The sequence below is a fragment of the Pinus tabuliformis genome, chromosome X, assembly GCF_031772625.1.
Source record: "Pinus tabuliformis cultivar Carrire ecotype Pingquan chromosome X, CPIR1, whole genome shotgun sequence".
NCBI classification, from domain to species: domain Eukaryota; kingdom Viridiplantae; phylum Streptophyta; class Pinopsida; order Pinales; family Pinaceae; genus Pinus; species Pinus tabuliformis.
The window spans coordinates 550,274,798-550,300,077 of record NC_142308.1 but is presented as its reverse complement, the minus strand read 5'-3'; the positions used below and the strand labels follow the sequence as shown (position 1 = coordinate 550,300,077).

The following is a 25,280-nucleotide window of genomic DNA, read 5'->3' as shown; positions in this document are numbered from 1 at the left end:
TAAACTAAATAAGAAAAAATATGAACATGAATCTTGATAATATGAACAATAAAATGGAACAAGACAATAAAAATGACTAAAGGAACTATGAAAGGATTAGAATTATGAAAGCGACATACAATTCTAATTATGATACAAAGAAATAAAAGAAGGAAAAAAGTGGGGGCCAAACCAACCACAAAACCACAAAAAGGGAAGAAAACCTAGGAATAAAGAGAGGGGATCCAACAACAGCTTATCTTCCAACCATCATCTCTATTAAGCATCTTGGATCTTTTTTCAATTTCAATGACCTCCCTCAACTTACGGTGATGGAAGTGATCAATCTTGGTAATGGCCTGGGAGTCCTCAATACTGATGTGGTATTTAGTCTTCTCAACATGTTCCGCCAAAGCTGAGGAGCGAGTCCTACAATGTTTTATTTCAGCCACATCTTCCTTATTCCTTTGATTAATAGAACGACCAATTTCTCCAATGTAGAAAGTCCCACAAGAACAAAGGATCAAATACACATCCTTCATGTCTTTGGGATTCACCGTGTCTTTGACTGATCTCAGGTATGAAAGTTTTTCAAAAGGCTAGCAAAGGTCCAAAGATTAAGAGAGAACCTAGAGAATGGTCTTCCAATGTTCTGCTTCTACAAGGAACTACTAACAAAATTGCTTGGTTTCTTAAGAAGCATGATGTTTCTTCCACCTTCAGACCCTTGAACATGATTAAGAGCTCTTTGAGATCAGTCAAAGACTCAGTGAATCATAAAGACATGAAAGGTGTGTATTTGATCCCTTGTTCCTATGGGACTTTCTGCATTGGAAAAATTGGTCGTTCTAATAACCAGAGGATTAAGGAACATGCAGCTAACATAAAACACTGTAGGACTCACTCCTCAGCTTTGGTGGAACATGCTGAGAAGACTAAGCACCACATCAGTATTGAGGACTCCCAAGTCATTGCCAAGATTGATCACTTCCATCACCGTAACTTGAGGGAGGCCATTGAAATTGAAAAAAGATCCAAGACGCTTAATAGAGATGATTGTTGGAAGATAAATCGTTGTTGGATCCCCTCTCTTTATTCTTAGGTTTTTTTTTTCTTTTCGGGTTGACTTAGCCCCCCTTTCCCCATTTTTCCTTCTTTTATTTCTTTGTATCATAATTAGAATCCTTTAGTAATTCCTTCAGTGGTAATTCTAATCCTTTCATAATTTTTTTAGTCATTTTATTGTCCTATGTTACATTTCCTCATTTGTTTTTTAGTTATTTATTTTAGTTTCTTTAATAATTTTATTATTTTTATGGTTTTTCCTTTTCCAAATTTGACTTAGACTATTTCAATCAAACAGTTTCTAGATAAATTAATTAATTTGACTTTTCTTATTTATTTCTTTGACTTTTAATTATTTTTGTTTATTGATTACTAATTTTAATTTATTTAATTTTTTATTATTCATTAATTTGACTTTTCTTATTTATTTCTTTGACTTTTAATTATTTTTGTTTATTGATTACTAATTTTAATTTATTTAATTTTTTTATTATGCATTAGTTTATTTTTCCATTTTATTTTTATTCTTTTTTTAATTTGATTTTTTAATATTTTTATTTTTAGGGTTTATTTTTTATCATTTTCATTTTATTATTTTTTAAAATTTCATGATAAATAAATAATCTAATAAAATAATTTGATTGTTGCATAGCCGTTGCATTTTTATGATTAAATAATAAATTGATGATTTAATAGAATACTCCCGATAATAAACCATAATAAAAATTCTAAACCCATCGAATTGTAAAACTATATATAATTTGATTTAGCAAATTTTTGATATAAATTATTAATCAAGAAACCTGCATTCTGACAATTAATTAATATATTAAAATTTTGTATACATTGTTTTTAAAGCAAATACCAATTTTACACCATATTTAATAGTAAGTATATCAAAAAACAATTATAAATTATTCATTGCCCTATAACATATTTAAATTTACAGTTATTTGACCCATAAAACTGATCTCTTAAACTAAAGTCTGACCGTTCATCCCATGATGAGAAATGACCTCAAAGCATGCAAAGTCAAGACAACAATGCCGCTAATGAATGCCATGACATGGAAAGGCTGAGTAATATGAATATAATATTAAATATCAGTTTTTAAATCAAAGAATCAATATGAATATAATAATAAATATCAGTTTTTAAATCAAAACATTACTTAGAAGCCAATCCCAATGAACCGGCCATGCTCTCCTCTTTACTCACTTGCTCAATACCTAAATGAATGCATTTCCACTTTCTTGTTTTTCATAATATAATCCAAAATTGAAACAGTAGTCATAGACAACAGTGAAGTAGAATTCAATACATCATAGAAATAATAATTATAATGAAAAGAGTCTTAATGTTAAAGTAAAATTTCCTCCATCATCATTATGAATTATAACTTAATTTACTTTTATTAATATATTTTTATTTAAAAAAATAAATTTATTAAAATTTCATTTATTTTTTATATTTTAAAATAAATTTACATTTTATGAATTTTGATATTTTTTAATATTTGACATTATTTAAAATTAAAATGAATTTATTTTATTTTTATATAATAATTTTTTTTGGTTTCAAAACTTTGTTCTAGGTTAGTAAGAGTGAGCATGTCAAGGTTTATGAGATTGAAACCTTGGTGGGGAGGATAATAACACCTACCCAACAACAACATCTCTTATATACAACTTTATTAAATATAAATAATAGTGAAAATAAAAAGAAAAATATCAATAACATTGCAACATTATTATTAGTATTTTAATTCTAGTTTTGTAAAATATTATACTAAATTGGAAATAACAGGTACAATGAAAATACAATCTGAATTAAAATATTTGATGCAAATTATAGTTTTTTATTTGATACTTTTTATTTAAGTAAAAAGATATTAGTTTTAGCAGTTTGGTAAACAATTTGTTTCCCTAGCTGCATGGATTCACAGTGTCTAAAACATGGAGACATGTTGTAACTAGCCAATTTGTGAGATTTATGAAATAATTGTTTATGTGTAATAATGACAGCTGACCAATCCTCTTTCTGGTTCTGCTTAAAAAGAGTTCAGTAAAACTTATTCAAGTGTTAGGTTTTTCTTTTTCTTTTTTTAATCGACTTTCATAGTCAATTTTGTTTTAAATATGATAAGAATTTGTTGGAATTACAACTTTAAGACAGAAAATAAGTCACATGCCTTTGCGCAGTAAATGTGTGGTGGTTGTATATACTCACAGTTGGATTTAACCAAGTACATTATCCCTGGGGGTTGTATATACTCACAATTGGATTTAACCAAGTACATTATTCAATGGTGGACATATATAGCCCCACACATTAAACTGCCCAATGGCAGACCAATTATTTGCTGTCCAAATTTAAAATGTATCATCTGTAAAATTTAATTAAAAAAGGATGAAAAATCAGTCTTTTTAAATTTTGGAGTAAAATTCAAATTTTAAAAATCAAAACCAAAAATTTTAAAGTCAAATTTTGTCTTTAGTGCGGCTTTTTGGAAGCTTGTCTGATGGGTTTTTTTGGGTCTAATTTCTCTAAAATCCTGTAGGAATTTATTGAAATCACAATTTTGATAGGTAATCTTTGCGTAATCCAAGTGCCCTAAGGGTTTTTCAGGGTGCTGAATCCATATATACAATAAAAAAAACAGTTTAAATAATGCAAATCAAAATTTCATCTCAAGTCCGCAAAATTCCAATACAAAAAATTCCAAAAAATTACACTAAAAATAACTAGTTAAAATATACTCCACAACCAAAAAAATGGTGAAACATAAACACTGGGTGTTTAAACTTTCAGAATATGGGGATTCTCAGAACAAGGATCCCAACGAGATGGCGTGGTCCCTGAAGGTTTCCCCACGACTTTTGTAATAACTCTGCCCGATGACTCTCAATTAATCTGAGCTTGGAATTTGGGAAACTGTTGTCGATTAGCAGAGTACTGTTACGTGAAGTATACTTAAAGAAGAGCTAGTATAACGACAACAGTTATTTGAATCGATTAAATTGTTGTCGAGTAGCAGAGTACCGTTACGTGAATTATACTTAAAGAAGGGCTAGTATAACGACAACAGTTATTTGAATCGATCACATTTCTAATAAATAAATTGCACCTACAATTGTGGCGATTGTGATACAGTAGTAATCACAGTTTGTCACATGGCATATCGCCAAAAACTTTTACTTTGACCGCTATTATGATTTTCCAGTAAGACTAGAATGATGCCAACAGGTTTTTGAATCTATCGCAATTCAAACATAATAATAAATTGCACGTACGATTCTGATGGTCTGGTAAGATAGTAATTACATGGCATATCCCAAAAGTTTTTAGTTCGACCGCTTTTCAAACATAATAAATAGCACCTGCAACTGAGAGGAGGTTGATTACGGTGCACCTACCAAGAGGAGGTACGAGGGATGGAGTTTGATGAACAAATTTGATGTTTAAGTTGTTTATTATTAGATAATTCATCTGTTACATTTGCAACTGCCAAAAAGTAGTATGATAATAATTACAGTGAACCTCATATATATGTAAGGAATTGGGTGAGTAAATTATTTGTTATAAATAAAATTGAATGTTTAAATTATAGGGTTGTTTAATGGAATTGGGTGAGTAAATTATTTTTATAGGGTTGTTTAATGAGGTTGCTGTAATTTTGTTAGGATGGCAATTTTCAAGAAATTTATGTTGGATATTGGATAAACCAATGTTTTCTGCGTGTGTTATGATATAGATTAATTGTCTCTTGTTGATCTTTATTTCTTGGGATGTGATTGTTGACTAACACCGAGTTTTGGTCTCACTGCAATCGTGATTCCCAACAAAGGTTGAGTTGGAGATTGTTGGACATTGGATAAACCACTGTTCCCCATGTGTTTCCTAACATGGACTGTTGGAGATTGTTGGACATTGGATAAACCAATGCTCTCCATGTGTTTCCTGACATTGATTGTTGGAGATTGGATAAACCAATGCTCCCTGTGTGTTTCCTAGCATGGACTAACTGCGTCTCATGGATCTGGTGCGATAGTGATTCCCAACAGTGTATTTTTTCCTGACATGGACTAACTGCATCTCGTGGATCTGGTGCAATAGTGATTCCCAACAGTCTATTTTTTATGAATGCCGCAATTTTGTCAAGATGACAATTTTCAATGAATCTATTTTTAGTGGTGTTTGAATAATTTTTTGATGATAAAAATCTATTCTGTGCCATCAAACCCAAAACCCTTGAGCTTAATAACCATAACATAAATTTCCAAAATAATTTGCAAGACTTTTTCAAAATCATGCGTAAATTTTTACTATTTTCTAAAGCAAACTATGACCTAATTAAAATACAACTTAAATTACTTATTATAAATATTAATTTATATATTAACGCTGAATAAATATTTAATTATATCCAACACACTGAATATTGAATGTTCTGTAACTGTAATGTAAATTCCACAGCACACAGAATATTGAATGCTCTGTAACTAAGCTGAGTGTTTGTTACCCTCCATTAAATATGATCAAAACTCTTTACTATAAAGTAAACCATTGAATTTCACTAGTCAATTGAATTTAAAATTCCAACCCAGATGAGAAAAGTGGCAGACCCACTGAATTAAGTCAAGTCTGCTTGAGTTTGCTGGTATTGGTAATCGTAGTAACCCTGATGATAAAAGTAGCAGACCCACTAAATTTAATTGCATAACCCACCTGTGAACTGCAGTCTGCTTGAGTTGCTTCGTATTGGTAATAGCAGCAACCCTGATAATAAAAGTAGCAGGCCCAGTAAATTTATTTGCATAACCAACTTGTGAACTCCAGTCTGTTTGAGTTGGGATTGGTAATAATAATAGCCACACAGATGATAAAAGTAGCACACCAACTAAATTTAAATGCATAAGTAACCTGTGAACTAGAGTTTGCTTGAGTTAGTTGGTATGAGTAGAAGTAACATCTTTGGGAGCTGCCCATATAAATGAATATTCATTTACCTATACTGCTTTTCAACGCACATGCCTGACTTCACGGCTGTCAATATTTACTTCAGCCTTATTAAATAATTAATAACCATGGTAAGCGTTGGAGATAGTAGGTTGATCCAAGTTCGATGAATGGGTGCTTTTTAAAGGCGTTGAAAATGGTGAAAATCAGAGGGAGAATTGGATTTCTTATTTTTCTAATTTTGTGTTTAGATTAGGAATGCTAAATGTGGGAGGAAATAATGATTTATTCAATAAATTGTATTAAACTTACCTAAAATCTATATGATTATTTCATGAGATTTCCATTTAGCTTACGGATAAGAAAATAATATAAAAATTAAATAACGTGAAGATATTTTAAAGATAATATTAGAAAGGTGTGTTATATATATATATATTAAATATGGTAAAATAAATCTGGTAGTCAATTATTAACAAAGACAAACATCATTTATGACTATTCATAAATGTAATCTAACTGTAATCTAACTCATTGTCATGGTTGTAGGAAAATTATGCCATTTGTAATGATTTTTTGGTGTCCAATTTGATAGTCTTTTACTAGGTGACAACTTTTTACTCTTTTTAGATGGCTCTTACCTAATCATTTTCACTCATGGGCCTTTTAGCTAATCTCAAAGGGTGTTAGTTATTACCACTAAAGTCATGTTCCTTTTAAGTAACATCTAGCCTAGTGGTGACCAATATAACATCTCAAAAACCATATCTGAGGAAGGCCAACTAGGATTCAAACAAAAGTGGAAATATGTGGGTTGTATTTGTCTGCTATTATGTATGAGATTTTTGTAGAATTAATATGTGGTTTAAGAAAATCATTAAATTTATCAAAGCCAATGGTAACTAAGCCATCAAAATCATTAATGTGGACCTCACCAATACTTAATTAGATTACTTTTTTTCTTTTTTCTTTTTTCTTTTTTTTTTTTCTTTCTAGACAACCCTAAGTGTCAAACCTTGACCACCTTGCAAAACAAAACCCTTAAAATCTAATTGAATTTATAAGACTTATCCTAATTGTAATAATATTATTAAAAAACATGAAATCATTTTTCCTTAAATTGAAATCAATAATTTTATTGACTTAAAATTACAATTTTAATAACATTTATTTAATAAAATTTTAATGATGATAAATCTAAATAAATTCAAAACTTAAAATATTTAGTTTTTAATAAAAATTAATAACTTTAAAATAATAATAATTTTTAAATTAATAAAAATATTTAATAGTAAATACAATTTTTATTATTACCAACTAGATATGTTTGAGTAGTCAGACATATTACCAATTAGAATTTGAGGATATTTTTTTTCCAAAATGTCAAAAACTAAGAGCGTTTGATCATTTTTTTTTTAATGCTGGAAATGGTTTTAGTGTCCTCAAAAACACCTAGAGCACTTAAAATTTTGAAACTTTTTCATTAAAATTTAAAGATATATTTTTTTTAAAAGTAAAAATCTAGAAGTGTTTGAATCATTTTTTTTAATGGTGGAAATGGTTTTAGCACCCTTAAGGACACCTGGAGCACTTAAAATTTTGAAACTTAACAATTGTAACTTGAATTTTTAAAAAATTCCGCCTGATTTAGTCAAAATAATGCCGAAAAACCCATTATTTTCTTGTGAAATCGTCCCTATTTAGACTAAGCGTATAGTAAAAGGATTTTTCTAAGTAGGGGACAATTTCCCGGAACTAGATGATTTTTTTTTTTTTTTTTTTTTAAATCTAGAATTGCCAGTGTTTGTATCATTTCTCTAATGAGGGAAATGGATTTAGCACCCTCAAGAACCCATAGAGTACCTAATATTTTGAAACTTGACAACTTTAACTTGGTTTCCCATAAATTTCTCCCCGATTTTGTCAAAATCCTGTGAGAAAAACCATTCTTTTATTTTATGAGCAAAACATCACTTGCTTAATTTTGAATGATTAATTCCCACCTTTAATTTAAAAATGTATTAACATTATTGACTTATTATTGACTCTAATTATTATATTATTTATATGAAATGTAATAATATTATTAATTAACAATTTGATTTTTATTTTTCGTTTTATAAGATATTTTATATAGTTATTTAAAGAAAAATTATGATGTGTTTCTTAATTAATATAATAATTTTTTTATTTTATTTTTTATGATGGATATATATATTTTTTAAAGTTGAGTTGGTGAGATATATCTGGGGTTTAGGGGATTAAATTTCCAATCACTTAGATATATCAAGATTTGTCAATATTCTTTATGTCAATTGCGCTCCCATCCACTGACTTTTCATGATGAATATTAAATATCCTTTTAATTGTAAATTTTAATAACATATATTATATATATATATATATATATATATATATATATATATATATATATATATATAATTTAATTATATATAATTAAATTTTAAATATAATTTTGAATTTTGAATTTCATTTATTGAAAAATGATTATTCCAAACATTTTATTTTGACTTGGCTTTTTTATAATCATTATTAGAGTTCATTTTTATTATAGTTTTTGTTAAAGCAAGATTTTAGTATTGGATTTGCTTTTTGGTTGATCAATACAATTTATAACGTTTCATTTTGAAAAAAAAAAATCTATTTTTCAATATTGTTATAAAAACTATTTTTCAAATATTTGATCGGACAATAACTTGAATGTTTTATTGCAACCTTTGCACAATATAATTTCATGTGGATAACTAGCTTACATGTTTTATGCTAGAATTTATGAATATCATTGTGATATTCATAGGTGATTTTTAAATATTTGTGTAGTGTTTTTTATTATTATAAAGCTTAGCAAAAATAAAATCCTTAAAAATAAGTTACTTCCTACCATAATGTAATAAATTCTTTGTATAATAAATGGATCGGAATAGATGTAAATAAACATACTTATCAAAAGTTACTTCTCATCATTATTTATATTTTCTTCAACACCTATGTAGGAGTAAAAATGTAAATGTTTAGAAATTTATGCAAGTCTTTGGAATTGGGCAAGCTTTTAATTTACCCACTTCAAATCTTAATTGACTAGATCTTGCCAAAACAAGACAAATATAAATGTTTAGAAATTTATGCAAAGCCTTTGGAATTGGGCAAGTGTTTAATTTACCCATGTCAATAGGTTATAATTTTGTATGCAAATTTTCCTAAAACATAATTTGGCCATATGGATTTTTAAAATTCAAAACACAAATATATTCAATATTAATATATAAAATATTTTTTATGGGATTTATACATGTAGAAGGGTTAGTTGATATGCCCACCGGGCTTAGAATAGAAGGTCCCTCGGTCATTGATTTGAAACACTGTGGGCAAAAATAAATCCCGAATAAAAGTCCCTAGTTGTTCTGTCAAGATATTTGTGGTGAAAAGGTCATTGATTTGAAACACTATGGACAAAAATCCAGCCATAGTAACGATTGTTATCCCTAGTTATTTTGATGACCATGGCTCATGGTTACTCAAGCCACACAAATCCACACAGGAATCCACACAGGTTACATTTCCACGACTAATCAAGCCATAAATTAGATTTTCCCAACTATTCAAACCATAAATTAAACTTGCCAATAATCTCAAAACTCATATTAAGTAACCCAATTTTTTTTAATTAATATGAAATTTAGTTAACTCATATTAAGTAACCCAATTTTTTTTAATTAATATGAAATTTAGTTTTTATTATTTTTCTACATTAAGAGCGGAAGTTAGTCTATAAAGCGTTCATAATTCACGAAATTAAAATTATTGAATGAATTATTTTTCCATAAAGTAAATTAAACCCAACCGAATTAAAAAAATAAAAAACCCTTAACACCCTCATGGATATTCATTTCATAGCACTTCTAAACATTTTCAGAGACAATGTGCCAAAGCCCATTAATCGAGCCTGTCCTATATTTATCGTGGGTAGAACTGTCCTAGGCCTGTCCTATATTTATCGTGGGTAGAACTGTCCTAGGCCTGTCCTATATGCACTGTAGACACTACTAGATGGGATGAACATTAAAATTTAGGTGGAAGTTGTTGACAATTAACGAGAACATAGGTATTGTTAATGATCATTCATGACGGGCTGAGACATGGGCGGATGGCTGTCTCATTCTTTATGTCAGTTAAGGTCGGATTGGGAGTAGGGACCATTCTGGTAAATCTATTAAAATAACCTAGAAATGAATGGTAAAAGCAGCACACATTGGTCACCCACATGTGTTTGTCTCGTAAGGTGGAACTTGGTGGCCTTCTCATTCCTGTAGCATCATTTCCAGGGCACCGTACTGCATGCCTGCTCTCTATATGTGCGTGTAGTCTCCCTATTGTAACTGTCACGATAGTTCGCCCCGAGTTCAGCTCTGCCTCACTTTAGTTGGTTTGAACAAAGCATGCCCACATGATCCTGACATTAACACGGGTATTTTATGACCACGTCATGTCCACCCACAGGCAGAATCAAAAAGAGCAGAGAAAGAACTCATCTTGCATTGGAAACTGGAAGATTTTCAGTCCCTCTCGTTCTACACAAACCCAAAATTTTTAATCGGAGTTTTTTGAATCGTTGCAGGCTTGCAGCAATATTTGAAGTGAGTACATTGAAGTTTTCAAAAAAATTTGAATGTTTTTCTGTCACATCGCCTCAGTCTGAGCTTCCCCTCCCCTGGAATAGAAGACTTCTAGGGCAGCTTCGCTTGCAGACCACCTGATTAGGGGTAGTGAAAGCTTCCAAAGACCCTTTGTTTCGCAAGGCTGAAAGTTGAGAGGACCGGTTATGTTTTCCCTCGAACACGGGCTCTTTCTCTTTGATTTTTTTGCGAATACCCATTCATAAGGCAACTAAAGGCTTCCACTTTTATCCTGTGCTTCTGCAGTTTGGATGGTTTTGACTGCCATATAAGCATGATTTCAGAACTTTAAAATGTCTGAAACATATGGAGAAGACGGATTAATGGAAATTATCATTAATGCCTGCCTCTGTAATTGTTCAAGGCGCATATCAATATTTCAGCCGTGGAGATCATTTTTCTCAGATTGTTTTATTAATTGAAGGGCATATCTGTTATCTTGAGAAAAAATTTACGCGTTGAGAATGGGGGCCTTTCAGTTTGTAGGTTTTCTGATCCTGTTGCTATCAAACTCAGGCCTTTCTCAGCTGTTAAATACAGATGGTGATTACCTTAAGAGATTCCTGCTGGCAGCTGGAGTCGAACCAGGGACCTATAATTTTGCATCACCAGTGTGTTCATGGCCAGGAGTTGGCTGTGACATTCAGCAGGTTCATATACTGAATTTGACTATTCCAGGAGCTGGGCTTACTGGTCCCGTTCCGGAGAACTCCTTAGGCAAATTAATGAGTCTCGAGTTTCTAGATCTCGATGACAACTTTATCACAGAGCTCGCATCAGACATCTGGGGATTGTCTAACCTAACTTACCTCAGCTTGTCCAACAACAATCTTTCAGGAGTTTTGTCAAACAACATTGGCAATTTTGGTGCACTATCAAGGCTTGATCTGTCACGGAACAGGCTATCAGGTTCTATTCCGCAGGCTCTTGGGTCTCTAAAAGTTCTTGATTCTCTGAATCTCAGCCACAATTTGTTCGATGGCAGCCTTCCTCAAGAAATATTTTCTCTGGAGTCTCTTGTTCAGTTGGATCTTTCTTCCAACCAGTTGACAGGCAGGATTCCTCAGGCATTGAACGAATTTCTTCCAAAGGTCGGGACATTGAGTCTTGCGGAAAATCAATTGGAAGGTCGAATCGAGGATTTTCTTTTTTCCCAGGTACCATCGATAACCTTTCTGAATATGTCAAGCAATAAGTTTGGAGGTCCTCTGCATTCGTTGTCTAAAATAACTTCTTTGAGGGTAGTAGACCTCAGCAATAATACATTCACTGGGCCTGTAAATCGCAAATTGTGGGCTCTTCCTGATATATCAGTACTGAGACTAAGCATGAACAGTTTATCAGGCAACCTGCCCGTGGTTTTAAGTTCCACTCTGAGGGAGCTTGATGTGAGCAAAAACTTGTTTGGAGGGAAAATACCACAGGGGTTCTTCAACTGGCCTGGTTTGACATTTTTAGATATGTCTGCCAATAGGTTCAGTGGAAGAATTCCTGAGAATTTGGACAACTTGACATCTTTACAGCATCTGAATCTAGCAGGGAACATTTTCTACATGAACCCTTTTCCAAACATAAGGTCTATGCAACAGCTTGAATATTTAAATCTCTCTGCATGCAATCTTACTGGACCCATTCCTGTAGAAATATTCAACCTTGAGAATCTGAGAGTATTGGATATCTCGCATAACGTTTTAATTGACCACATTCCTTCTGCTGCAGTTGGTAGTCTGAATGACCTTACCTACTTGGATCTGTCAGTAAACAATCTGATTGGTGATATCCCCATGGTACTGCTAATGCATTTAGAGACCATGTCATATTTTAATTTTTCTTACAACAATCTGACGATATGCATGTCCAAAGATTTTACAGCAAGATTTCCAACAGCATTTAAAGGTGCATCATACTCATGCCCTATAGCTGTAAATCCAATCTTTGTTCAAGGAAGACACCACAGGAGAAGCCATCTTGGTTTGGCAGTGGGGATTTCCTTGGGATGTCTTCTAGCAGGTTTGTGTGGTATAGCATTTGCATGCAGAAGAAAAACAAAATGGTTTGTGAAGCAGATTTCCTGCAGAGAAGAGAAACATATGTCTGGTCCTTTTTCATTTGAGACAGATTCATTTAAATGGGTTGCAGATGTGAAGCTTGCTAACTCAGTTCCAGTTGTGATGTTTGAGAAACCTCTTTTGAATATTACATTTGCTGATTTATTGAATGCGACTTCTCATTTCAACAAGGAAACATTACTGGCAGAAGGAAAATATGGACCTGTCTATAGGGCTGTTTTGACAGGTGGTCTCCACGTGGCTGTTAAGGTCCTGGTTCATGAAAAAAAACTCAATGACCAGGAGGCAGCAGCAGAGCTTGAATTTTTGGGTAAGATAAAGCACCCTAATCTGGTTCCTCTCCTTGGTTATTGTTTAGCAGGTGATCAGAGAATAGCAATTTATGATTTTATGGAGAATGGCACTCTTCATCATTGGCTTCATGATCTTCCGCTGGGTACACAAGCCACAGAGGATTGGAGTGCAGATACATGGGAGCAAAATGAAGGTCAAAACTCCGAAGAGATTACTATGGAATGGAGAGTACGACATAGAATTGCATTGGGGACTGCCAGGGCTCTTGCCTTTTTGCATCATGGGTGCTCACCCCAAATCGTGCACAGAGACGTGAGATCAAGCAGTGTATATTTGGACTCAACATTGGAGTCACATTTAGCAGATTTCGGTTTATCAAACATAACGTCTGGCTCTGGCGATGTTTCTCTACCAGGAACTCCTGGATATGTTCCTCCTGAATATGGGCAAACATGGACAGCAACCACAAAGGGTGACATATACAGCTTTGGGGTAGTGCTTTTCGAACTCATCACAGGGAAGAGACCTGTTTGTGACAATTATCCAGATAGCAAGGAAACCACCCTTGTTGGGTGGGTGAGATATCTAGTAAAGACAAACCGTGCGGACAGTGCCATTGATCCAAAGTTGTCAAGAACAGGACCTGTAACTCAAATGCAAGAAGCTTTGAGGATAGGATATCTTTGCACCGCAGATTCTCCATCAAAGCGACCAACAATGCAGCAGATTGTGGGTCTTATAAAAGATATGGATCCTAGCATAGACCAATAAATACAGTTGATCAGTACAAAGAATCTATCAATTTGATGTGACTGCAAATTGTCATAAAACCCACCTCAAGATACCAATTTTATTTCATTTGGTTGATTTTTGAAGGTGGTCCAAATATTTTTAGGGGGAATCAGAGGGTGCCAACCAGAAAGCTAGCTTTTTCATAGAGTTAAAGATATTCAAGGAGCCTGCTTTTAGGAAATGCTAATTGTCAAAAATGTGATTATTGACTGACAAATCAAAGTTTTCTGCAGTTTTCATATAAGATATTCAGAGGATGGAAGTCGTATCAGGTCTAAAACAAAAAGTTGGATCAAGCCACACTACTTGGTTGTACCAGAAGGGCAACTCATTTGTTAAACATGAAACCAGTTAAGGGATGCACTATTTGTATAGTGGCAAGCCCTCAACATTCCAGCTTGTATGTTCAGTAACAGAGCTCCTCAGGCAAACGATGTACAGTTCAGTTTTTGAAAAAGACCATCATACAACTGCAAAAAATCACGATTAGCATAAAGCATTGTTGTTTTACACAAAATAGATTCTCTAGGTGTCGCTGTGAATCCAGTTATTTGTGGTATCTCCCCTCCCAAGGAAGAACCATGGTGGTGAATACGTTTCTTTCTGGTACAAAAAATATTAGCTTCATGAAGATGTCTCAACATCCCACACTGTTCTTGTAAGAGGTATTTTGATTATTTTATAGTTGGTGATGGCATGCTCTCAGGTTGCAATAGCTCTTGAACTTTCTTTGTATTAGCGAAACACTTGAGTGAAACGCTCTAAATGTAAGTGACGTGCATTATTCAAAGAACACTGAATGGTTCAAATAGTTATTAACCAATTGCTGCATAGTAGGAAATCTCAGCAACATGTTTAAGAAGAATTCTTCTATCATATCAAGGAAATTAGTATTAAATGATTCAATTTCAAATAACCTGTGGAGCCATATGGAACCCTATGTCTTCTGGTTTTTAGTGTAAAAAGGGCCCTGAGAAGTCATGGGATTTTGCATCTGTGGTTATGATTTGCTTATTATTATCAGCATGATTGGCAAAAGTTCAAAGTTACCTTGAAGCTGCAAATATAGCAGCAGCCAAATATGTGAAAGGAAGTTGTTTTTGGAACAAGGTTACTTTTAAAACGATGTGGTCAAAACATAAAAAACACATTTAATAAATAAAACCCATGAGATGTACACTAGTTGGTTTGAGTGGGGTTTAGTCCAAGGTCTCAGGTTCAAACTTCATGGGGAGGGGCTGAGGATGGAAGCCACTTATGGTGGAATTAAATTATCCCAATGGGCATTCAAGCCCCACCAAGCTGGAGCTGGCCTGGCCTGGGCTCAGCCTGAGAAAAACAAAAACAAAACACATTTAATATATAAAATAACACATTTACCAGTTGAGTCTGAGTTAGTATTAGATAGGAGCAATGCACAACCTAATTTCAAGGACAGAAAGTGGTTCCAAGTGATTAATTGCCCTGCAAAGGAGGGTCATGAACATACTTAGCTTGCTGGAGTGAGTGCTATTGTTTACAAGCTGATTAGAGCCTTCTGCAGAACATGCCAACCTTCTTAATTTAGTAACAACCTTCTTAATTTAGTAACACAAGCAGGGAAATATGTGAAGTTAACTAGCCTTGAAAAATCGCTTTCGTTTTTCTTTCCACTTTGTTTTAGACAATAGCATCTATTCAATCAAATAAATGTGTCCGAGTCTTCTGAGCATGGACAGAATATGTAGCAATAGCTGTGACATTTAGATGTCATATGTGGGAGACCAGCCTCATTGACAATCGACAAGATAGTGTAAAGACAATCGACAAGATAGTGTAAAGAGAACAAAAATATAATTGTACATGCAATCTATGTTTTAAAATATACATCATGAACATTGGCCATCAAACAGAAAAAGGCAAGTGATAGTGGATAAGTCAGGGAACATTATTTGTATGAGTGATTTTTCCTTATACACAAGGTGACAATTTCATTGCTGGATTTATGATATTAGTTTGATTGTTCTATTTCAAGAGCTTCTTGTTTCTCTATTAGTTAAGAACTAAGTTCTACTAAGTTCTAGCATGTGAGATGCCTAGAAATTGCTCCATACAAGATCATTTCCACAGAAATCTACAAACGCTAAACTAAGTTCTATTTAAACACATAAAAATTATAAACAAAAGATAATATGTATAAGCAGATAAAAGAATATACCTAGCTTCTTTGTTGCAGTCATGGCTGCAAGAGGATTTGAATATACAGGCACGGATGAGCAAGAAAACCTTTTGCCTTGATCAAGGTGCAGACCCCTTCCAGCTACAACTTTTAGGAGGAGACAGTACAAACAATTAGAAAGCAATCAAAACACACTTAGAACTCCCATTTCAAAGAGAAAACATAGCTGTTCTAATAATGCAATACCACATGCAAGCGTGCGTGAAAAAATTACTATTAGAATGCTGAATAGCCAAACAACATTGTTTTATAATGATTAATATCCTGAAAAATGAAAGAAGAAAAATTTTACTGAACTTGTTCCGAAAACTGTAGAGCGAATTGACACTCTTATAATATTAAGCAAAATTTTTTTGGTAGAAATCACATAATTGAAATTTTTGATCAACACGTTTCGAACCAACAAGTATGGTTCATCATCAAGACTTTTATAATATGTTTAATTGACTTAATCACTCAACTTTATCATAAATTAGACACTTCTTTATCTTCTTACATGTAAATCCACTCATGACAAATCTGCCTTTAGTGGGCAACTCCTGATAATCATCGTTCATACAAAGACTTGTAAAACGCAGATGTCCCTTTGGAGGGACCTCTGAGATCTGGAGGTTTGTTATGTGCCCATTCATAAAAAGACTTGTAACTTGTCAAAGGGAAATGCCCCTTCAGAGGAACCTTTGAGACCTAGAGGTTGCCTAAATAAAACTGTGTTACATGCCAATGGTGCTGCTATTAGAGACTCAAACAGCACAAAAGATTTTTGAGATGAAAACCTATTATATATATAACGTGGATGCGAAAATTTTTGTCTCTACAAATATGAAATAAGAAACAAGAAACGTCTGAGTATGTAAATTATAAAATTTCAAATCATTCATTCACATTTTCTTTCAACAGAATCAAAGAATCAGATTATGTAATTATTAGTGAGTATGGAAATTACTTAAATATTATAAATTAATTTGAAGAAAGTTGTAAATTAATGTAAATGTTATATACTCTGATGAAGATGTTTAGGGAACAAAATTATTTATATATAAATATCATATACTTTTATGAAGATGTTTTGGAAAAATAAAATTTTAATTAATTAATAATAATTGGATTTAGTTTAGAGAGTTAAAATTTTTTCCCTTTATAATTTAAATGGATAAATTAATTATAAATTAAATTAATAAAATATTAAAAATTTTAATTATAAATTAAAATAAAAATTATATTTAAAAATAAAATAAAAATTTATATATATATAAATAAAAACCAATGTAACAACATATCATAGTATGGTAATGAGATTTCTAGAGAAATCATATGTAACATATATTACAATATCTGTCACATAACATATTATAATATTGTAATGGGAGTACTAGAGAAATCATATGTAACATTTATGATAATATCTATAACATTTTCTTTTGCTGGTGCAAGAGACGAATCTTCTATGGCATTAATTCAAAAATAACTTACATATATTACATATACCCATGTACAGAGTGGGCCCAAGACCAAGGCGAAGTCTACCAATGGTACGGATTTATAACCCAAGACCAAAGGACTACAGACTTTGAAAGAAAAACAACCCAAGACGAGCAATTAAGAGCATATCGAATAGTTGCTCGTAGCAGTGCTCTCTAAAACTAATCTACAACTGAAACCGATGGCAGAGATGAGCAACAACCTGGCCCCACAAACAAGCCCGTGAAATCCCAACTGTTGATCTCAGTGAACAGATCCGACGGCGGAAAAGAGTATCGCACGACCCCACATGCCGCTATTTAACATGCGATCACGGCGGTTTTCCATATAGTCCCTCTACCACGTGTTAATCGCTGTATGGGATCGCTGCAAAAAGGTAGAAACCGCTTTCCACTCACGGGGCTTGCGATCACTCCAAAACCACTTAGGAAACAACCCGGCCCCATAAACAAGCCCGTGAAATCCCAACCGTTGATCTCAGTTAACAGATCCGACAGCGGAAAAGAGTATCGCATGACCCCACATGCCGCTATTTAACGTGCGATCACGACGATTTTCCACACAGTCCCTCTACCACGTGTTAATCGCTGTATGGGATCGATGCAAAAAGGTTGAAACCGCTTCCCACTCCCGAGGTTTGTGATCACTCCAAAACCGCTTAGGAAACGGAATACCTTTCGGAGGTGATAGGATATGGAAATCGGGGGCGCCAAAAGCACCCTTCTCCCGTCCACACGTTAAATCAGCTTTGCCAAAGATATTGTAAAAGGAGGTCTTTGCTAGCCTGTCTGAAATCCTTGGAAAAAAGCCATCCACTATGCAGCCACTAAAGCTCTGAATGAGTTTGCTGCTCCGAAATTTGTACCGCCATAGCTCTCTATTCACTGTAAAACTAAAAAAGTACACTCCTCTGTTCATATCACTTTAGGATTATTAGTACTACCCTCCATGGTCCTGCTTCTAAATGGCAGCCAATCTTCCTTGGCTTGATCATGGCATTTCACCTTGAGACTCAGTTGGGTTAGCTCATGCCATTTTGTTGCAAACTTTTCCTCTGTGCAATTCACTCCTTGATTGGCCAGGAGATCCGCCAGCTTATTGGCCGTTCTTCGAACATGTTTAAAAGTTATAGTACGGAGGCTTTGGAGGTGGTTGTGGATTCGTTGAAAGATCAAAATGAGCCTCCAATTCTTTGAGACCTTTTCCAGGGCCGTATGCCAGCTGATTTTCTTGGCTGAGTTAATAATTAACTCAGAATCAGCCTCAACAATCACATTGTGTTGATTATCATAAAGCAAGAATTCTAAACAATGTTCCATAGCTAGAATTTCTGCCATATTGTTGGTGGCCTTTCCAAGATGACCATGGAAAATAAACAGGATGTTCCCTTTTTCATCCCTTAAAACTCTGCCATGACCCGCTGTGCCCGGGTTGCCCTTTGAGGCTCCATCAATGTTGAACTTCAGAAAACTCTTGGGGGGAGGTTGCCAAAAATCAAGCTCATATTCTTTAAAGAGATTCTTCCCGCTCAGGCTTTGAGGAATAAAACTTTGTAAACCTAGCTGGCAGAGAATCCTCCACTCAGAAGCCGAGGGAGGATCGTCAGGGAGATTTCGGACAATAGAACCCACAGTCTCTTGTAGCTATCTTAGGATCTGATCATAAAGGAAAAGGGGTGATCCTTTTTTCTCCTTGAAAATCCTATTGTTCCTTTCTTTCCAAGTGTTCCAGATGATGAAGCCCAGTGTTAGAACCCAGGCAATGCTAAGAACTTCGTTATTCATAAAATTGCTTCTCCACTTGCTTAGGGTGTTGATGATGCTTCCATGGTCTCTGTCCGACTGCTGGAAAATGGAGGCAAAGGAATCCCACAGCTTGGAGGAAAAGGAGCAATTGTTGAGAAGATGCTCCATTGTTTCCTCTTGCACTTCATAGAGCTGGCACCTGGAAGGCCCCAGGACACCTCATTTCCTGATATCGTCCCAAGTCAAAATCTTCCTGTGCTGTACCAGCCACGTGAAGAGTTTAATTTTCATCCAACCTTGTTGTCTCCAAAGTCTTTGCCATGCTTTATCCTGAGCCTGTGAAGCTAAACCAAGGAGAATATTTTTAGCCTCCTTAAGATTAAAGGTGCCCTCATTGTTCTTGCCCCATCTTAGCTGGTCATTCCCTTCTGAAACTAGAATTTTCCTTCGATCTAACTCTTGCATTAGTAATTCAGCTTTGTCCTTTAAAGATTTGTCATCTCTAAGATCTAGTTTCATCCATTTCCTCCACTTTCCTTCCTCGTTGGTGCAATCCCAGAAATCCTTAACTTTGATTAATTCGTTAGCGTCTGTCTCTGCCTTAAGTTCCTTTAATTCTTCTTTCAAAAGAATGGGTAACTATTGCCATCTGTCCTCCCAAAACAGAGCTAAGTTTCCCTCTCTAATTTCCCAGAAGCCATTCTCTTGCACTAGACCTCTATTGTCCCGGGCCTTGTTCCATATGTGTGATCCCTTGATATTGCCATCCATTCTTATATGATCCTCACTAGGCCATGAACTGGCATATTTTTCTTTCCAAATTGTAGCCCACTGAGCCTTTGATTCTTTTAGCCAACGTCACCATAATTTAGCCCCTAGAGCTTTGCTTAAAGTTTCAGGATCATCCAATCCTAGGCCTCCATGATTTCTAGGTTTGCAGATTTTTTCCTAGGCTACCAAGGCCCATTTTTTCTTTGTTTCCCCCTTTCCCCAAATAAAGTTTCTTTGTATGTTTCTGATAAGCTGCAAAACTCCTTTAGGAGCTGGGAGGGCAGACAACATAAAAACTTGGATTGCTTGTAGAACCGCCTTTGTGAGCACTAATCTGCCAGCCAGGTTTAGGGACCTTATTGTCCATTTTCTGATTTTGTCTTGCAATTTGTTGATAACCGGCTCCCAGATGCTTTCGTGTCGAGGCTTAGCAGTTAGAGGAATCCCCAGATATTTTGAGGGAAGAGAATCTCTTTGAAAGCCCAGAATTTTAGCAATGTTCTTTTGAATGGCAATATTAGTATTGAAGAAAAAGATCTTGGATTTGGTTAGATTAGCTTCCATACTTGAAGCCTTGGAAAATTCATTGAGAATCTGTTTGAATGCATGAGATTCTTTGACTGTGGGGATTCCTTGCAGCATGGTGTCATCCACAAACTGTTGATGAGTCCAAGCTTGACCTCTGTCAGAGAGTTGGAGACCTTTGATCTTACCGACTTCTTTAGCATGATTGATAGACCGACCCAGTCCTTCCATCATGAGGATGAAGAGAAAGGGAGAGAGTGGGTCCCCCTGTCTGAGGCCTCTAGAGGGAAGAAAAGTTTCAGAGGGAGATCCATTGACCAAAATAGAGAAACTTGAGGAGGAAACCAGGGCCAAGATCCATCTTACCCAGTTGTGATCAAACCCAAAAGCTATGAGTATTTTCCTGATATAAGTCCAGCTTATTTTATCATAGGCCTTAGCAATGTCCAATTGCATGATCATACCAGCTTTTCGGTTGATAGTCAAAGAATGAACCACCTCGTGAGCTTGAATGATATTGTTAAGAATTTGCCTTCCTTCCACATAACCAGCTTGTTCCACCGAAATTAGGGAAGGGAGGAGAGGTTTGAGTCTATTGGCCACCACTTTTGATATTATATTGTAGACCACATTACATAAAGCTATTGGTCTAAACTTGTTAGGAGTCTGAGCAGCCTCCTGCTTGGGGATAAGTGCAATGAAAGAAGTGTTCAGAGCTTTCAGAATGGTTTTATTCATCCTGGAATCTTCTACCACATTCAGAATATCCCGTTTAACAGTACTCCAACAGGCCTTGAAGAAATCAACGTTGAAACCGTCTGGGCTCGATGCTTTACCATTTTGCATTTCTTTGAGCACTTCGCTGACTTCATCCTCAGTAACTGGCTTGTTGAGGTTGAAATTGTCCTCACTGGACACCAGCCTAGGAATGTGTCTTGTGAAGTTTCTAATGGAGTTCTCTCTGTCATAACAAGTTTCTCTAGCAATACCTTGAAAGTGCTTGACTAGAGCTTTTTCTATTTCGGCATGAGAGTTGTGAAGAATGCCATTCTCATCCTTGATCACTGAGATTCTGTTGTGAGCTCTGTTCGCCATTGTGGATCTATGGAAGAAGCTAGTGTTTCTTTCTCCCTCTTTGAGCCATTGAACCCTCGATTTTTGCCTCCAAAATATTTCCTCTTGTTTGCATAATTCCTCCCATTCTTGATGGTATTTGGTGGCCTGAACATTTCTGGTTTCATCAAAGCCGTCTGTGATAAGGACTTGGTTGAGTTCCTGCATTTTACTCTCTATTGCTTTTTTAGTTACAAAAATGTTGCCATATTCATTCTTGTTCCATTCCTTGAGCCTAAGCTTGATGTGTTTTAGTCTTTTTTGAAGAAGGAACATTCTGGTGCCCTGAATGTTCAAATCTTCTGACCACCATTTAGCAATATTACTGTTGAAATCTAGATGAGAAGTCCAGATGTTTTCAAATCGAAAAGGGCTATTCCTTGGAGTAGCAATACTCTGCACCTCTAGAAGGATTGGCCAGTGGTCAGATCCTCCAAAGGGTAGATTCGTGCTGAAATTTCCTTATTATAGAGCATAAGGTCTTCAGATATCATGAATCTGTCTAATTTTGAAGCCACATGAGATTCCCCTCCTCTTTTGTTGTTCCAAGTAAAAATTCCATTACTAGTTCCAATGTCTACTAACTTCATAGTATCTGTAAAAGACTAAAACTTCAGAGAGTCTTTACTTTGAACTCTAGTTCCACCTTTTTTCTCTGAAAGCGATTTAATCATGTTAAAATCCCCTCCCAGTATCCATGGCATGCCTGCATGTCTGTCCCTGAGTTCCTCCAGAGAATCAAGAAATTTTAGTTTTCCTTCCAGTCTTTGGGGTCCATACACATTAGTGATTAGGTATGTTTCCTTGTCTCCTACAGGCTGGATGACCACAGAAAGATAATCTCGAGATGCCTCAGCATCTAAAATTTCTATTTTCTTAGGATTCCAAAGGGTGAGTATACCTCCTGCTGTATTCTCCGCTTTGACTTCCAGAAACTCATAACTATTGAGCCACCTGCTATGAATCTCTTTTAATTTATGAATGGAACATTTGGTTTCCTGGATGAAGATCACATCCGAAGCTATTTGTTTCATTCTGTTACTAATCAGTCTTTGTTTTATTTTACTACTAAGACCTCTAATATTCCAAGAAGTAAACTTCATTATTAAAGATTGGTAAAGGAGTAGCTGGTTAGGTATTTCATCTTACTTGAGTCTATCATTAGGTTTCCACATTCCATTAATAACTCATTTTGCTTTTCCCGACCTCTTTTTTTTCCTGGGTTTCTGGGTGCTAATCCAAGTATGGGTTTTTCCGTTTTTACCCCTTCATTGCTCTGCTTTTCCTTGCTCCTTTGTCTCTCCGGTCCTTTGTTTTGGGTTTTCCATAGATATAGTTGCTGGAATTTATTGAACTCCTCTGGAGGTAAAGAGTCTATCCCTGCTTTAGTTCCTTGAGACAAGAAATCTTCCAGATCAAGATTCTCTTTCTCAAGAATTGCCTGAAGTTCTTGGTCCTCTGTTTCCATCTCACTTTGGGTCATCTCATGATCCATTTCTGTTTCTGCATCGCTCACTATCGTTTCTGTCTACAGGATTTTATCTGGTGTTTGATCCTTGTCCTCTTCTTTCCCTTCTTCCATTAATTCCTCCCCCTTTGTCTGTTCTGCTGTGTCAACTTCTTCTTCCACTTCCAAGACTTGGAACCTGTTTTGGCTGGTTTGTATTTCTTCAGATTTCTGTGCCTTTGATCCCCTCTTGCTTCCTTTTCCTTTGTTTGCCACTTTGTGAAAGCTTTCGGAGTCTTTCATAGCATTAGCTTTACTCTTATTCTCTATTTTAGTGAGAGGGCAGTCCCTAAATAGGTGCCCATGTTCATGAAATTTGCGGCATCTGAACGGAATATGTTCGTAGTCTATGGTTTGAACCCATTCTTCATCATAAACTTCCAAGATTATCTCATCTAGAAGAGCTCCAGAGAGGTCCATCTCCACACATATCCGAGCAAAGGAAGTATACTTTCCCCTCCTAGTGGCTTCAGAAGCTTTAACAAACCGTCCTAGCTTATTTCCTATGGCTGTTAAGGACTCTGTTTGCCAATAATCAAGCGGAAGAGAGTAGAGCCTTACCCAAACCGGGACTGAAGTAAAGGTCTCACGTTCGGGGACAAAATTCATGATCCAAGGTCTCATATAGAGACCTGCAGCAGCAAAGAAGTAAGGCCCACCCTCAAAAACTCTATCCTTGTCTTCGATGTTCACAAAAACCACAATGAAGAAACCCTTCGAACCCAGGTGTAAGTCAATGCTTCCTTTTGGTTTCCATTGGTATGTTATCCACATTTGTAAGGCTTTTTCAGTGGGCCATAAACCCATGAATTTGCAAATGATTGCGTAGGGTTGCATATGGTCCCTGTGCTCCTACAAAGTAGGCACATTTAACGTGACTCTGGGAGTAACAGCAGCTTTGGGCTTACATGGGCCAAGGTGTGCTTTGTTTTTTGTTCCCTATTCCTTGACTTCTTCCTCATTTTCTTTATTAATACTTTTCTCCTTGGATTCCTGTCCATCTTGTTCCTCTTCACAGTTCTTATTCCTTCCCTTTGCAGGTCCTCTATCATATTCCATAGGTTTTTCCCCCATGTTGGTAACGACATACTTGAAGGAGGGAGTGGAGCTCCCCCCCTTGTGCCCCTCCATGGATCACTGCCTCTGCAACAACTCTATAACCCTAGATTTTTGATTTTTTCGTCTTCTGCCTTCCGATAATATCTATAACATTTATATGACAACAATTTTTGATATTTAACAATAGATTATAAGAGGCAGCAAATTGGATTTTCTCAGAGAAAATTTATAAGTTGGATTTCAATTTTAGTATTTTTTTTTTTTGACAATTTTGGTGTTGTTACTTGCATGCTATGTAATTAACCAAAAGCCCTATATGTTTTTTCATTAAGAAATAAGAAACAACATTTATTCCCTGATGGAGGTGTTTTCACGGTAATGGATTCTCAACAAGAAGCTTACCGAGAATGCAGTCTTCTCTTGGCGTTGGTTTTCCGACGAAACTCATAATTTGCATGCAACTCTTACGTTTGGTTAACATGGTGGCGCCCCTTGGTGATAGAGCTTGACTCTACACCTGGCTCTGCATGGCATGCGCGTGGTGTTTCTACAATTCACATACCTCACTCAATCTACCCATGTTCAATGGAATTAAATGCCAACAAATGGGAGGGTGCGGATATGTATTCGACAATGGTTTCGGCAAGGTAATTATTTTTGTCTGCTTTGAAATGGATCATCCCTCCCATGGCGGATTGGTTGCGGAAAGGGATTTCTCTGATAGACAGTTGAGGAAAGCCCATTTACAAGCTTATCATGCAAAAGCATCTTGGGATGGCTAAGCACTGATTCAGGCTGTACACTTGGCCCTTGTTGTGGAGAATTCATGCTGCTCACCTCACTTATCATACTCGACTGTTCACGTCTGTATTATACTATATATGCTACATCCTTGTTTCAGGGTGGCAAAGAGGCTGTGGCTTCGTTGTTGAGGGCTCTAATACTAAATTGTTAATATCTCTATGGTGGCTAGAAAAAGATGATGTTATAGTCTTTGGATGTTTGTTT

General features: G+C 35.2%; 1 protein-coding gene across 1 annotated transcript; it reads left to right on the top strand.

Moving 5' to 3' along the window:
* The first annotated feature begins 10,313 nt into the window (after positions 1-10,313).
* Positions 10,314-14,675, top strand: LOC149141182 (Leucine-rich repeat protein kinase family protein). Its single transcript, XM_089448608.1, has one exon. The coding sequence runs from the start codon at positions 11,162-11,164 to the stop codon at positions 13,829-13,831; it is 2,670 nt and encodes an 889-aa protein (XP_089304734.1). The 5' UTR covers positions 10,314-11,161; the 3' UTR covers positions 13,832-14,675.
* The last annotated feature ends 10,605 nt before the right edge of the window (positions 14,676-25,280 follow it).

Bases quoted from the DNA above. Each gene is read 5' to 3' on its own strand.
- LOC149141182 (XM_089448608.1), top strand. From the start codon at position 11,162: ATGGGGGCCTTTCAGTTTGTAGGTTTTCTGATCCTGTTGCTATCAAAC.